This window comes from Tamandua tetradactyla, chromosome 7, assembly GCF_023851605.1.
Source record: "Tamandua tetradactyla isolate mTamTet1 chromosome 7, mTamTet1.pri, whole genome shotgun sequence".
Lineage (NCBI taxonomy): Eukaryota > Metazoa > Chordata > Mammalia > Pilosa > Myrmecophagidae > Tamandua > Tamandua tetradactyla.
This window is the reverse complement of record NC_135333.1, coordinates 172274854-172291717: the sequence shown is the minus strand read 5'-3', so window position 1 is coordinate 172291717 and position 16864 is coordinate 172274854. Positions and strand designations below refer to the sequence as shown.

Below are 16864 nucleotides of genomic sequence, written 5' to 3'. Positions count from 1 at the left end.
TGGCAAATAAATATACAGTCATTGTCTTATTTACTGAATGTCACTAAATTCTTTCTTATCAAAATAGGGGCAGAGGGGACAAGTGCAGTGAGGCACTATGTAGGTACCATTGACTGGGGTAATATTTGATTTTGTTCTTTTAGTTAATATATATATATAATGTTTATTTATATATAAAAGCATTATACTAAAACAAATTTACATACCATACAATCCACTTAATGTGGACAAAGTCTTCTAGTAAATTCACAGTTGTGTATTCATCATCACATTCAACTCTAGAATATTTTCACCCTCAAGAGGGTTAACTATGTTATAAAAGTTACGTTTCATCCTTTAGCTTTCCTTCTAGTGACACACACATGACCTTAAACTTTCCCTTTCAATCACAACCATATCCACATATCCTCACTGTTAATTACACTCAATTTACTTAATATATTTTTAACCTCTTATTTAAAACTGCCCATGCCACAGTGAATTATATATATTTAAGACAAACACTTTTCCAAGTGTTTGTCTTAAAACATGGTCATACAGGTTAAAGTTTTTTAAAATGTGTTTCATATCATTACTGTTCTACAGAAAGTAAAATATCAGTGCAAAACAATGGGCCAAGGAATAATTTTGATTCTTCCCAGTTCACGGATACCCTAAATGGTAACAAGTGCTAAAAGTCACAATAAGGTTTCTTTCTACAAGTTATCAGATATTACTAATCAGGCAAAATTGTTCTTTTCCCTTTCTTTTTTGACTAGGTTTGCTATTTTTCCCAGGAGAAATAAGACATTGCAATCTAACTGTACTGACATGAAGTTGCTTAGAGATTCACTAATATTACGAACATGCTCACTTGTCATTATTTTACCTATGAAATTTTCTCTAAGTCTCTTCTCCAATACCCACAAGATAAATTCTCTCAGTGTTTATGGTGAGGGCTTTTTTATTGATTGTATTCTGCTCCCACATCAATATCCCAGAAATCCATGATGGTGCCCTCTAAGAAGTGTAAGTTTTAATTCAATAAAAAATTCTAACTACTACTTTCCAATGCCACATAAGCAACAAATATTTTTAAGTATCCATATGTGGTTTTGTGAAATATAATACGTTGTTCTCTTCCACAGTTCAGTTCATTTAATATGTTTGTAGTTTCTCCAGACAAGATCTTTTCATCAATTATATTTAAAGACGGGTGGATATTTAAGTAGAAGTATACTATAATTCACTGGAACGTCCATCTTTAACCAATAAGCAATAATAGAAAGAAATCAAAGAGAGCGAAATACTATACTTTCTTGTAAATGGCAACCTTCAACTTATATCTTTAATCTTTTATAATATTCAGCCACATGTTCTGTTTATAACCCAAATGTAAAACAAGGTGTCCTATGACTCCGAGGGGTGTACATCTCCCCAGCTACATGGGCCAGAACTCCTGGGATAAGCCGGGACCTGGCATCATGGGATTGAGGATGCCTTCCTGACCAAAAAGGGGAAGAGAGACATGAGATAAAAAAAAGTGTCAGTGGCTGAGAGATTTCAAACACAGTCAAGAGGTTACCTTGGAGGTTATTCTTATGCATCATATAGATGTTCCTTTTTAGTTCATGGTGTATTGGAGTGGCTGGAAGGAAGTACCTGAAACTGTCGCGCTGTGTTCCAATAGGCTTGATTCTTGAAGACCACTGTATAAAGATGTAACTTTTTCAACGTGACTGTGAAAATCTTATGTCTGATGCTCCTTTTCTCCAGAGTATGGACAGATAAGTGAAATAATGTGGATAAAAAATAAATAATGGGGGGAATAGGGGTAAAATAGATTAGGTAGATGGAAATACTATTTGTCAATGAGAGGGAGGTGTAAGGGGTATGAGCTATATGAGTTTTTTCTTTTTATTTCTTTTGCTGGAGTGATGCAAATGTTCTAAAAAATGATTATGGTGATAAATATACAACTCTGTGATGATATTATGTGCCACTGATGGTATACCATGTATGGACTGTATGTGAGTGAAGATCTGTCAATAAAAATATTCCAAACAACCCCTCCTACATATGTCATGACATCCAGGGGTAAAAGTCTCCCTGTCAACATGGGGCACGACTCACTGGAAGTCACTCTTCACAAGCTTCACCTACCACAACTTGCCAACCCCCAACCAAAAGCATTCCTGCCAACCCTAAAGAACACCTAGGACATTATATAAGATTCTACAAAAGTTCCATGTACCAGGGTAACTTTTCAGAAATCTATAACCTCCAGATGGGCCCCTGGACCAGATAAGTCCTAAAACCTAGAAGGCCCAGCCTCTCCAGAACATCAGATAGTTCCATCTCTCCCCCCACCCCCCATAATATCGACAGGCCCTTCCAACATGAAAACATTAGAATGTTTTCTGGGACCAGCCTCTCCAGAACATCAACTGTTTCATCCCCCATCTCACATTATCGACAGCACCTTACAACATGAAAGAGTTAGAATGGGGATAGCCCAAATATACATAAAGAGTGGGAGAAAGATCAAAGGTGATGGTGGAGTTACACAGAGAAGGTAGGGTTTAATAAATGAGTATGACTGCTAAATCATTATATTGCTATTTCTTTTAGTCTCCAGTCTTAGAATAGCTAGAAGTAAAAACCTAAAATGGTACAATTGTAACCCAGACCAAACTCTGAAATCTGTTCTACAACTAATTGTTGTGATGTGCTTTGAAATTTATTGCTTTTTTGTATATCTGTTATTTTTCACAAAGAAGAAAAAATTTCTTCTAGCCTCCAGTGTTTTGGAGCAGCTAGAAACCCTAAATGGTATTTAAATTAAATGAGCTTAATTATTTCCAGTTGCAGAACTAAATTTTTTTATCTCAAAAATTCCTAGAACTATTTTTATAACATCCTTCAGGTTAAACACAAATTAAGACTTTGCCTAATGTAAATGTACAATTTAGTCTCACACTGTTTGACAATAACTAGCTAAAGTAAAACTATACAAGCTCTTGATCTTATGAGGAAAAGTTCTGACTAGATTAACTGTGTTTATACTGGGATTGTAAAACCATTTTAAATCCAAAAAAAATGCACTCTAAATATCAGTTTCCATGATCAGGTGCCCACCATGACAGTATTTTTTTATTATTTAAACCAGTAATAACTGACTGAGAGTCTGCGGTCAAATCAGAAAATGTTTTGCTAGAAAAACATGCCAGCTGGCTAGTCTCTGAAGTAAGTTCAAAATGTTCAATGGGCATAATAAGGATTGTATTTCACAAGAATAAAAGGAGAAAAGCAAGAGTTACACATATTTTTCAGAGAATTTATACTTTGTTATGTTATACCAAAGTTTTTAAATAATAACTCAAAATTTTAAATCGACTTTTGTTATTATAGTTAAAGGACCAATAGCAGGTTCTTTTAAGAGCTGTAATTGGCTAGGTGACCTTAAGTGAGATAATGACATTCCTTTGAATTAGTTTCCTTGATTGAAAAATGAGTCTGTACAGATTAAATAATACCTGATAAATGTAGGAAATAAATAATGTCACTTTCTTTTCTCTTTCCCTATTCAAAGTACAATAACTGTTTATTTGTACGTTGGAAAAGTGGGGGGGGGGAAATGTAACACAATTTTAAGAACTGCCTCTTATTTGTTAGGACATTGTTAGGTCATTTTGAAATCTAACAATCACAATCAACTACAGGTACTGTGATTGTTTTCCAGGAAGTTATAAAAGTAATACACTTCATCTGTTTCATTGAGTAGAACCTTCAAAATGCTTTTTAGGCTATTTAAGGAGTAAAATATTCTATATAACATAATTTCCAGGCAGATGCCAACTCTCAAGCCAAATCTAAAGAAAGACAAGGCCAAAACATTATTTACCACCTAATGAAGTCATAAGGGAGATGGTTCACATGGTACTCAATGAATCTATAAAAGGTTAACTTTTTAGCAGTAAAAATTGCTTGAGGTGTTATAGGATGCAAACTAAAAAATTCACCCCAAACAGAAAACATGCCAAACACTTCATACCTAAGTATTATTTAATATACCTTTTCTTTTCCCCCTTATGTAGTTAAAATTATTGTGCCATTAGACAAACAAATTTTAGGTACTCAAAAATTTTATTTTAATCAAATTCAATTTTAAGTATTACACTTTAAGACTCATGTTCTCTAGCCCCAGAGAATTAAAAACCTAAACAGAGCTTCAAACACCTGATGAAAATACGTGAAGGACACATATAACCAATTCCACCCTTTCATTACTATCTCTCCTTGTACATGTGACTGCAGGCATGTGTGTAGTTACTCACTTTGCTGAGTGACCTAGAGAGTCTGTGTTGTTGGCACTCTACTAAATGGATGAACGGTGACCAGAGGGCGAGGCTGGAGAACAGAGGCACGAAGCCAGTGGTGTGGCTGTCTAAGCAGAGTCAAGGATGCCTGAGCTAACTCTGTTCCTGGGGAGATGAAGTACCACTGAATCACCACCCACCATCTTCGGCATGTGTGCAACGTACACACACTTGCACACATACAATAGGCAAACTGTGAAAGTTTGGTTGCAACTCACATTTCTTCTTCCTTCCCACCCAGAGTATGAGCTTTCACAGTGAATTAAGTGAATTAGCAAGTAGGAAGCTTTCTGCAAATGAGAGTGAGCGACTGCTACATAATCAAGCTCTGGAGAAAAGCTGACTTGGACTGAGTATTTCAATATGCCAATATTTTTATACTAGAATTATATTTTTCTAAGAGTATATTTCACCTTAGCTTTTCAATAAAATATATTTACTTCTTTCACAGTAATTCACATTCATAAATATATAAATACAAGAAGGGATTTGAACATGGTCTGTTTGATTCCAGAACCACAGCCATTAATCACTATACAATACCGATTCTTCATAATTGCCTCAATTTATGGCAGATATCAGGCACCAAGTTTTAAAAACACAACTAATTAAATTAACAGACTATTAAGTCACATACCTGAAGAACCTTTCTGAAGTTTCTTTCTCCTTATTTTCCTATGGATGGTTCCCATGCTTACGCCCTTCATTAGCCTATTCTACTTATGCAATAGGCTGTGCGCTCCTATATTTAGTAGCATTATTTTACGATTTGTTCAGTCTACTGCAGAAAGACAGATTAAAACTAATCAGGAGGACTTGGTGATGGGCTGTAATGAAGAACAAAAGGAAGAGCCCCAAGGGTGACCCTCAAGTCTCCACTCAGGACTACACTGGGTGCACACTCCGGTGACTGCATGAGCAATGGCACCGCCGAGACTAGGGGTATAAGTAGGGGGGCAGGCTCAGGGAGCAAAGAGTGCAAAGACGTCCAGTGAGCACTGAATTATAGTAGACTGAGTCTGGCATACAAATGCTGTTGTAACAGCAGAGCACATTCAAGGAAAATGGTTAAAACACAGTACAATGGAAGAAGATATCAACAAAGGGTTTTAAGAAAGAGTTAGCATCTAAAATATAAATAGAACTCTTTCAAAGAAGAAGAGACAAAAACAACTCAATAGCAAAATAAGCAAAGGATACGAACAGAAAGTTTTTAAAGAGGACACCTGAACAGTCAAATTAACAACTGAAAAGGTAAATAAACACTCTAGTTATCAGAAAAATACAAATTCAAATGAAATGCTCAATACACAGACAGATATCTCATTTCAATGCAGACCACTCTGTAAGAGCAAAAAACCTTCAAAAACCTAAAAGTCCATCAATGAACAGAATATATTAGTCATCCACTGGAATATGTACAAGTATTAAAATGAATAAACTAGATCAATTTTTCTGTCTATGAGTACCTCAAGAGGTCTTAAAAACAATGATGGGTGAGAAAAACAAGATGCAGAAAAATATATGTATACCATCTGTTATAATTTAAAAATACACTAACAGGGCAATTTGGCAGACAGGATATGCAGAGAAATCTTTCCTGGCACAGAATACCTAAAACCACAGAAGAAAACATGAAAACTATTTTTGAGCATGACTGCACTGTCCATCAGAGAAAGGAAACTATAAGAGGTCAAAAACAAGGAGAAAGTGCCAGTATAGAGGTAAGGACATGGTAGTGTCTGTGCTTGCCTGAGGTCATCTACCATTCTCTGATACTCAAGAAACTTATTTGCAAATTCCCCTTCGGGGAATGGTGAGAAAGAGGGAAAATTCAACTTCCCCAAGTTGAATTCTTGATATTCTCACAAGCAGTGTGGACAACGAAAGCTATAGGCTAAGACCCCAATCGTGGGGTTTTTTCATATGAAACTTAACCCCACAAAGGATAAGTCAAGCCTACTTAAAGTTAGGCCTAAGAGTCACCCCCAAGAGAACCTCTTTTGTGGCTCAGATGTGGCCTCTCTCTCCAGCCAACACGACAAGCAAACTCACCACCCTGCCCCTCTATACGTGGGGCATGACTTCCAGGGGTGTGGACCTTCCTGGCAATGTGGGACAGAAATCTTAGAATAAACTGAGACTCAGCATCAAGGGATTGAGAAAAACACTACAATGATCTGAGACTCAGCATTGAGGGACTGAGAAAACCTTCTCGACCTAAAGGGGGAAGAGTGAAATGAGACAAAGTGTCAATGGCTGAGAGATTCCAGAGTCGAGAAGTTATCCTGGGGGTTCACTCATTAAGTAGATATCACCTTGTTATTCAAGATGTAATGGAGAAGCTAGAGGGAACTGCCTGAAAATGCAGAGCTGTGTTCTAGTAGCCATGTTTCTTGATGATGATTGAATAATGATATAGCTTTCACAATGTGACTGTGTGATTGTGAAAACCTTGCATCTGATGCTCTTTTTATCTACCTTGTCAACAGACAAGTAGAACATATGGAATAAAAATAAATAATAGGGGGAACAAATGTTAAAATAAATTTAGTTTGAAATGCTAGTGATCAATGAAAGGGAGGGGTAAGGAGTATGGTATGTATAATTATTTTTTTTTCTGTTTTCATTCTATTTCTTTTCCTGTTGTCTTTTTATTTATTTTTCTGAATTGATGCAAATGTTCCAAGAAATGATCATGATGATGAATATGCAACTATGTGATGATATTGTGAATTACTCATTATATATCTAGAACGGAATGATCACGTTAAGAATGTCTGTGTTTCTTTCTTGTCATTTTTTTTTAATTAAAAATTAATTAAAAAAAAAAAAAAGACCCATCTGGAATGCATGAATTCACATCTCCCTCTATTCAAAAGTTAAAACCCACAATTGGGTGAGCCACATCTCAGTGGAGATAACCTAATCAAGTTTCCAATCTATAGTACTGAATAGGAATTAGAAGAAAGGGTTGTTTCCACAAGATTGGTTAGGATTAAAACATGGCTTTTCAAGGTACATAAATTCTTTCAAATCGGCACAGGAGGAAACTAATATTTATATAAACAGCTGTACTGCCCTTGGCCTCCTTGCTGTTTCCTGAACACACCGGCATATTCCAACTCCCAGGTCTTTGCATCTATGGTTCCTGTTGCCTAGTAATATCTTATCACAAAAAAATCCCCATGACTAGTTCCTTCCCCTCTTTTAAGTCACTGCTCAAATGGCACCTTCTAGATGAGGTCTTTCCTGACCACCTGACTTCAAATTACACCAATCCCCTCCACACCAACCTCTATACACACCTCAGTTCTGTCTCTGTTTTTTCTCTGCAGCACTTATTAAGATCCTAAAATACTAAATACCTTATTTCTTTGAGTGTATCTGTCTGTCCCTTCTAGAAGATTAATCTAAAACACTAAATATAGTATTTCTTTGAGTGTTATCTGTCTGTCCCCTCTACAAGATTAACTCCATAGTGGCAGGGATTTTCTTCAGTGCTGTATTCCCAATGTTGAGAATGTCAAGCACATAGTAAAAACTCAATACTTACTGAAAGAACGACTGACTACATATAAGATCAAATAAAATTTTGTCAATCTTTTTCTACATTCAAAATTTATTTTAATATGTTATTTTAAAAATGTAAAATGGCAATTACCCATATGTAGGAAAGACTATCCCTTTTTTTTATTTTTAAGATTGTGTACTTCCTAATTTAGGTGTTAAAATAGTGTTCCTTTTTTCAAACTGATGGTTATAAATGATAGTAACTTTTCTTTCCTCAATAGCCTTGTGCTGGTTTAAAAGGTTTATGTGCCCTAGAAGAGCCATATTGAATCCTGATCCAATCTGTGGGAGCAACTGTTTCTTTTAATGCCTATTCAATAATGTAGGTTGGAATCTTTTGATTAGATTATCTTCATGGATATGTGTATTAATCTTGATCAGATGGAGATGAGGCTCCACGCATTTTAGGTGGGTTTTGATTAGTTTACTGGAATCCTTTAAAAGAGGAAGCATTTTGGAGAGAGCGACAAAGCCAAGAACGACCAGAGTGAGCCACGAGAACCACCAAGCCCATGCAGCCAGAGACCTTTGCAGATAAAGAAGGAGTACGCCCCTAGGGGAGCTTCATGAAACAATAAGTCTGGAGAGAAAGCTAGCAGACATCACCATCGTCGCCATGTTCGCTGTGTGCCTTTCCACTAGAGAGAGAGAAACCCTGAACTTCATTGGTCTTTCTTAGTGAAGGTAACCTTAATTTGGACATTTTTATAGACTTGCTTTAATTGGGACATTTTCATGGCCAGAGAATTATAAATGTGCCACTTTAAATAAACTCTACCTTTTAAAAGCCATTCCATTTCTGGTGTATCACATTCCAATAGCTAGCAAACTAGAACAAGCCTCATTTGTCAAAATGAGAAACAGTCAACCATCAATGTCTAGTGTTTTTTGGAAATTTTACTAGTCTACAAAATCTCAAAGTTTAATAACCACTTACATACGGGATTAAAATAACTCATCAAAATGTCATTTTAAAATCTAGCCCCCCAAAATCATTGAAACCCTTTATAAATTCTCTTCCTTAGTCAAGCTGTTCTCTTTACCATCTTTAAATCATCATAATTTTGATCCCCCTGGAATGTTTTCTGAACTGACTTTTCTTTCTCCAGGAATAAATGCAAAAACGCCTTTCATTATCACTCCAACCTATATTCATTCTTCTCTCTTCTGAACACCTCTACCTCTGGAGCTACATAAGGACCATTTTGGAGAGACTAAAAAAAAAGACAGTTATTTGTTTCCCAGAGTCTGCCCATGCAAGAAAAAAAAAAAGACAGTTTCCAAAGCTTCAGTGCAGAGCAGAAGAATGAGAATTCTAAAGAATGGAGCCCAGAAGCTAGTATTTTTTTAAAGTGCCTCAAGTGATTCTTATTAACAACCTGGCTTGGGAACAACTAATCTATACCACAGAGTGTGAAACAAGTCCTAAGATACTTTGTGGTTAATTTAAATAAACATTTGTAATGTGTGCTTTCTAGAATTGCTTTTAGAGGAGAAGGGAAGTAATAATTTTTAACCATAATAGTTGCACATCTATCTTAAGACATTTATTATGTCAAATGTACATGCTCCATGTTAAACTGTACTTATGAAAGCCTTAATTTTTAAACAAATCATTTCAAATAAAATCTTAATATTTTGTGGCACACATATATATGCAGAGGGATTTGTGAAAATAGTATATCAATATTATCATAATATAACAAAGAAATTAATGTAATTAAGATTATTAAAATATGCAGTAGCCGAAACTTAATAAAAAAATAAATGAACCTAGTGGTTCAGCGCTAGAATGCTCATCTTTCATGCAGGAGACCAGGGTTCAATTCCCGGACTATGCAGCCCCTCAAAAAATACAAATAATAAATAAAGAAACAAAGAAACCTACACACAACTTACTAACCTGTTTGTTGTTCTCTGCCATGGAAAGCTGCAATATCAGGAGCATGGAGTCTGCACCACATACAGTAGTTCTCTCAGAGGTACAAAGGGTGTGCCAGTTCCTTCTAAACGCTTTAATCATGTTCAAGATAGACTTCTGATAATGCACAGCCATCCTCTTAAAGTAGAACAGAATACAATGTTGAAGTGTCTTATTTTAATTGGAAATTAATATCTAACATGTGCAAACAAGCAGAGTAAAAAAAGCAGTGAATGAGAGATCATCTCATATCTACCAAAATGGCTTTTAAATTTAAGAAAACAGAGTAATATAATTCCTGCCCAATCACATTTTCCTCTCATTTAATTTTCTTAAGCCAAATCATCTGAAATAATAATATCCAATCCTGCCTGAAAAGTCATCCAAAAAAGTACACAAATTTATAATGATAAAGCAAGTGAAACACAGCCTGATGGAGAAGTAACATGGAACTCCAGCCGACAACCAACATTAACTCACAAACACACAGTGACGTGATTATCCAGCTCCAGTCAACCTGCCAGACGAACTCGCCACATGAGCAATTCCAGGCAGGACCAGGAGAAGAACGACCTAGCTGAGCCCCATCTAAAGTACCGATCCACAGAATCACAAGCACACGAGCTGCTAAGTTTTGGGGCAGCTTTTTACACCAGCAACAGATCACAACACAATGGCTAATATTTAGGAGCTGTTACTTGATGCCAGGAATTTTTCAAAAGTTTAATATATTACCTCATGCAATTCTCACAAGAGGTGAGTACATTAGGCAGGTACTATTATCTTCATATTACATCTGACAAAATTGATGCCTCATGTCACCTGGCTAGAAAATAACTGAACCAGACCTAAACCCAAGATGCCTAATCCCATAAACTGTGTTCTTAAATCATTATATTGCATAAAAACCTCTGATACAGACAAAAGCCTTTCAAAATAATTAGATGCATTTCTAATGTTTTATATACCCAAGCCTATTGGACAGCTAATTTCTTTCATACCCAAGCCTATGAAACAGCTAATTCCTTTCTTTGATTAACAGACATGTGCTAACAGAGTTTTTCCTTCTTTCTTTACCAGTTTAAAATATATTCACATGTCCATCATCTCTTTTGGGTATGGTACTGTTCTCATCAATTTACTGACTTCTAAATCCCAGGCACCCTAGGTTTGCATGATCAAGAAAAAGAGCATATACCATTTACAAAATGATAGTTTAAATTATAGATATAACCAGTAACACAATTTAAAATACAGGTAAAAGACTTTATGTTAAAATAGCCACATAAATACAATCCCTCATAAATAGGTAGGAGTTATATTTCCCTTCAAAATATCACTCTCAGCTCTTAAAAAAAATGAGTGATGTAGGCCCCTCTCTCCAGCCAACCCAATGAGCAGTCTCACCACCCTACCACTCTCTAAGTGGGACATGATTCCCAGGGGTGTGGACCTTCCTGGCAACGTGGGGCAGAGATCTTGGAATGAACGGAGACTCAGCATCAAGGGATTGAGAAAAACCCTAGAATGAGCTGAGACAGCATCAAGCGATTGAGAAAACCTTCTCGACCAAAAGGGGGAAGAATGAAATGAGACAAAGTGTCAACGGCTAAGAGATTCCAAACAGAGTGGAGAGATTATCCTGGAGGGTTACTCTTATGCATCAAGTAGATATCATCTTGTTATTCAAGATGTAATGGAGAGGCTGGAGGGAACTGCCTGAAAATGTAGAGCTGTGTTCCAGTAGCCATGTTTCTTGAGGATGATTAAATAATGATACAGCTGTCACAATGTGACTGTGCGATTGTGTCTGATGCTCCTTTTATCTACCTTGTCAACAAAGGAGAACATATGGAATAAAAATAAATAATAGGGGGAATAAATGCTAAAATAAATTTAGTTTAAATGCTAGTGATCAATGACAGCAAGGGGTAAGGGGTATGGTATGTATAACTTTTTTTTCTGTTATCATTTTATTTCTTTTTCTGTTATCTTTTTATTTCTTTTTCTAAATCGATGCAAATGTTCTAAGAAATGATGAATATGCAACTAAGTGATGATATTGTGAATTACTGATTATGTATGTTGTTTTGTTTTTAATTAATAAATTTAAAAAAATGAGTGATGTAAAACTTCAGCTTCAATGATATGATCATTTTGCCTAAAATAAAACTTCAGCAGCAAATTAGTTACTGGCTTTAGAGATATTATGAGTCCCAATTGCTAAGAATGAAGATTCTTGTGGAACCAGACTCTTCTGGAACCTGGTTCCAGAACTTACTTGCTGTGAAATTTGGTCAAGTTAGGTCACCTCTCCCTGCTTCAATTTCCTCCTACTGAAAATGAAAATAATAGTTCGTACCTCATAGAGTTTTGTAAAGAGTAAATGACATATAAACAAGTAAAGCTTTAAAAGAACAGTGCCTGGCACAAATAAGAGCACATTAAAAGTGAAGTATTACATTATGAGTTTCTAAGTTGCTTTGAGTTAAAATTGAATGGACATTATTATTGGAGACAAAAAAAAAAAAAAAAAAAACAGTATTGTCCAGGAGTCAGGAGTTATTTGGAAAGGGCCAAGAGCAAAAATGTGAGGTTTGCAGGTCATGTGATCTTTGTCACAACTACTCAACTTGTCCTTGCAGTGTGAAAAGAGCCATGGACAATTCATAAATGAATAAGCATGGCTGTGCTCCAACAATACTGATTTACAGACAGTGTCCTTTGAATTTCATATCATTTTCATGTGTCAAAAAAATTATTCTTTTAGTTTCTTCCCAGCCATTTAAATACATAAAATCTATTGTTTACTCAAGTGGTAGCTGCACAAAAACAGGCAGTTCAGCCCATCTGCCCATCTCTTGTGAGCTTGGGTGACAGATTTACACCTGGCTGCACAGCGGAGATATCACCTAGAGAAGAGGCACAATACTCTCCTCACTTACTCACCTTCCTCGCACTTGAGAAGAGTCAATGAGGCACGGAATATGCAAACACTCTGAATGACAGGCTGCCCTACACAAAAACAGTAGAAGAAATTGGTGGCAATAATAAATACTTGCTTTAAAAAACTGGATTAAAGCTGCGCTGGAGGAAAAACTGTGGGGCAGGTGAATGTCACTGGGCGGTAGTGCGCGACGTCTGAAACAAGTACACGTTCGAGTCGGATAACCAGGTCCACCCCAGCAACTCCATCTATTAGCTGTACGTCCTACACTATGCAAGACCTCTGATGAGCCTCAATGTCTTAATCTGTGATCGGGGAGACAGTTCCTGGGTCGTAGTAAGGTCGTGAGACTTTGATGAGACAAGTACATGACCCAATGAATGCTACACTAAACAGGTCCTCGATAAGATACAGGGAAGCGTTGTCAGCAGTCAGGTGTTCCATGCTGTCTGGGGCGATGTGTATGGGGTAGCAAAACCGGAGTGGGAGCCCGCACGCCTCGTTTCCTCTAACTAGGGCCTAGCAGGTCCTTCTGGGCCTCCATCCCGCCCCTTCCAGTTCCCTCGGGGACACCCGACGTCCGTCCGCAGTCCTCAGAGCCAGCCAGGCGGCAGCGCCGAGGCCCGCACTTAGCACCGCACACGGTGAGGCGGTGCTCTGGTGTCACCGAAAGACCCCACAAGGTTCCGGCCCGGCCCACCAACGCTGGCAGGGAAGCGGGGAGACTCACCCGCGCGGGCTCCCGAGGCGAGGCCGCGCCTGCGCGCCGGCCCCCGGCCACGCCGGGATTACATTTCGAATCTCGCGGGAGGGCGCGGCAGCCAATCGCGGCGCTCGCCCTCCGAACCGGAAGCAGAGCCGGCGCGCGGCGGCCGCCCCGCCCCCGCGGAGGCCTGTTCGCTGCGGCCGCGCTTCGCCCGTCGGGTTGGTATCACGCGGCAGCGCCGAGGCAGCCGGCTTTGGGACGGGAGGTGTCTCCTCTGTCCTGGGCGTCCCATCTCTGTCCTCCGCGACCGCGGGCAGGGAAGGCGGGATCGGGTGCCGCGGGACTGGCCTGGGTGGGAGAGCGGCATCGAGGCTCTGTGCAGGGCCTTCTTCCCGGCTGCTCCAGGTGTGGAGGGGAGGGCCCAGCCCCGCGGGCGCTGCTGTAGGGCCACGGGGCCGGGATCGGAACGACTTTCCTGACCTCGAATCTTTTGCACCGCTGTTTCTGTGGGCGTCTCCCCTGCTGGTCACTCTTAACCATGCCAGCCCCGGGTGTCCACTCGTGAGTTTGCCAGCTGCTTCTCGGTCAATACTCATCAGGCCTTGGATGCGTTCATTTCTGGGTCCGGCTGTTTTCAGGAGCATAAAACTCTTATATCCAATTAAAAACAAACAAAAAAACCTAAAACCCGTAGTTCTCATTAGGGAATACTACTCTGTGGCCAGAATACACGTTAGGCCCGAACAGCTTTGTTGAGATTTTGTACTTGGCTTTATACCAGTGTATCAAGTTTTGGCACCCTTCGGGATCCGAGGATGCTTTGTATCTCCTTGTGTTAGAGCGCTTTTCATGCAGAATCATAACTATCCCTGAATGGTGACCGCCTTCAAGGCTGAGGCTGTTTTTCTTCACTTGCCCTAGTGTCCAAAATATAGTGAAGTCTTTCTGGCTCTGCTTGCTTATAAGCTTGGAAAGTTGTTGAACCTCCTAAAGCCTCAGTTTCTTCATCTGTGACGTGGAGACCACACATAGTATTTCCCTCTTCGGTTTGTGCAAATATTAAAAGTGGTAATGGCAGTAACGTGCTTTAACGTGGTGGCAACAAATAGTGCTCAGCTATTCTTTTTTTATAAATTTATTTAATATCAATCTGATTGTTTTTGCAAGTACTCAACATACGGCTTAGTCATACAGAATTTTATGGTGATTTCCTCTGCAAGTATTCACAAATATGGAAAGGAGAAAAGCTACGGAGCAAGTGTTCTACCATTAACTATTTTATCTAATTTTTTTCTGCTGCTTTGGTCCCTTGATAAGTACTTCAAATGTTTCATTCCTTTTGAGCTTTGTACCGCATTGCAATACCACATCCTTGCAATACTACATCCTTATTCTGATTCATTTACTGAAAGACATATTTAACTATTTCTAATTGAATCTATTTCTGCTGTAATTCACAGGTTGGTGACCTTGTCCCATAGAAGGCTGTTTTTTTTTTTCACAACTGCTTGAGTTTTGGCATACATGATGAAGCAAGATGCCACCACAAATGCTGCCTACACTGTGGATTGTGAAGATTATGTGCATGTGGTAGAATTTAATCCCTTTGAGAGTGGAGATTCAGGAAACCTAATTGCATATGGTGGCAATAATTACGTGGTAATTGGCACGTGTACATTTCAGGTTAGTTGCAAAGCTGCAATAAATGACAGTGAAGATACTTCACTTATAAACTTAAAAAACCAAAGGTAAATTTTGAAAGTATATTGAGTATTGCATTTGAACATTTAAAAAAAGAAAGATATGCAGAACCACAGAAAAAAACTTTCCCAGTAATATATGTCTGAGGTTGTATCAACATTGACCAAATAGAAAAAGAAGAGGGTGAGGCTCCTCTTTTGCCTCATTATTAGTTATAGCACATTATGATAATTGAAGGTTTTGCGAAGTTGAACATTGGTATGTTTAAAAAAAAATTAAATGGGATACAATTAATTACAATTTTTACTACCTTCCACTTTGTCATGAAACATTTTAGGCTAATATTAAAAGCCTAAAAACTGATTCTCTGGGAGATTTTATGGCTTTCATGAGATTCAACTTTTCTATTACTATGCTCTCCTACTTTTTATACATTTAAAGCGTGCATCTAGAGTATACAAAGTATGAGATCTTGTTACTTGAGCATACAATTCAGTATAGTCATTAAGAGCATGCTCCCTAGAGCTGGAATACCTAACTTTTCACTCCTACCCACTTAACCTCTGTGTGATCTTGACAAGGTACTTAACTTCTCATTTCTAAGAATGGGTTAAATAATACTTAATTGAGTTTTGGGAGGATTTCATGAGTCACTACATGTGACATTCCTAGATTGGCATCTGGCCAATTGTAAGCAACACACAGAGTCTAATTGTCATTGATTTGGGGCAGTGATGACACTTAGGTGCAGCCCTGTATTTTTCTCACAAAAATGTGCTACATGTGAGAGAGACTTTGATCAATGAGAGTTCAACACTCAGAATTTCTGGTTAATCCTTTGCTAGCAAAAATATTATTCAGAAAACCATTATTTCTCAAATTCTGATTAATCAATGACGTTAATTTAACAGGCACCAATTTTCAAAGATTTAAAGTAACTTTATCACTAAAGCCATTATAAACATTATTTCCTCTTCTACTCAGCAGCAAATTCAGTATCGTATAGTGTTGTGAAATAAAAAATGCAGTGTATCTTTTTACACTATTATACAGTAAATGTGTAAAGCTCTACAAAATTGGACTGGATTCGTATTTATCCTAAGGGGAAAATATAAAGTATAAATTAAAGATTTCAGTTTGTTGGTGTCTGAGTATAATATGAAAGCTCTTACATTATCCCATATTATTTGTTTGGGGTTGGGAGAGGAACTTCCAGATTTTAAATGGAATACAATCCTCAGCCAGACTTCAGCTGGATACTAGATTAGGAATCATATAATGTTGAGTAAGGTGATTGCTATAATGTACTCTTAAAAAAGGCCCAGGGTCCGCAGGCAGTGTTGGCTCATTGGCAGAATTCTTGCCTGCCATGCTGGAGACCCGGATTCAATTCCCAGAGCCTGTCCATGCCAAAACCAGAAAAAGGCCCAGGGGAAACCAGTTATCTAATGCAAGCCTCTAACCTACAAAAGAATAAAGTAGCCACCTACAGGTTAAACTTTATTTCATCACTTTTAAAGTTAACAGCTATGAACAAAGAATTATATTTAGAAATACTGAAAAGTATGCTTTTCTCTAGTTTATGAGTAATTGAGAAATGTTGGGGGAGAAAGTCAAAAAAGGGAGAGAGAATTTAGGAAAAGCAGAGATGATAGATG

At 37.9% G+C, this 16864-nt stretch overlaps 2 protein-coding genes across 12 annotated transcripts in view; one reads left to right on the top strand and one right to left on the bottom strand.

Moving 5' to 3' along the window:
• Positions 1–13576, bottom strand: part of PARPBP (PARP1 binding protein) — a 127723-nt gene extending 114147 nt beyond the window's left edge. For 8 of the 10 annotated variants that reach the window (XR_013155963.1, XM_077111818.1, XM_077111820.1 and 5 more), the window contains exons 1-3: positions 13530–13576; positions 12802–12867; positions 9835–9990 (exon numbers count right to left, since the gene is read on the bottom strand). Coding sequence is in view for 8 of the 10 variants with exons in the window: in XM_077111818.1 (XP_076967933.1) it covers positions 9835–9987 (153 nt within the window). In the remaining 2 variants the exon portion in view is untranslated. Of the gene's footprint in view, positions 1–4995; positions 5415–9834; positions 9991–12801; positions 12868–13529 lie in introns of those variants that run through there. The other 2 variants (XM_077111817.1, XM_077111821.1) reach the window with 2 other exon arrangements.
• Positions 13577–13634: 58 nt separating this feature from the next.
• Positions 13635–16864, top strand: part of NUP37 (nucleoporin 37) — a 56766-nt gene continuing 53536 nt past the window's right edge. Inside the window, exons 1-2 of one of the 2 annotated variants that reach the window (XM_077111806.1) lie at positions 13635–13723; positions 14966–15188. In XM_077111806.1, the coding sequence (XP_076967921.1) occupies positions 15030–15188 (159 nt within the window). In that variant the 5' untranslated portion in view covers positions 13635–13723; positions 14966–15029. The other variant, XM_077111807.1, reaches the window with a different exon arrangement.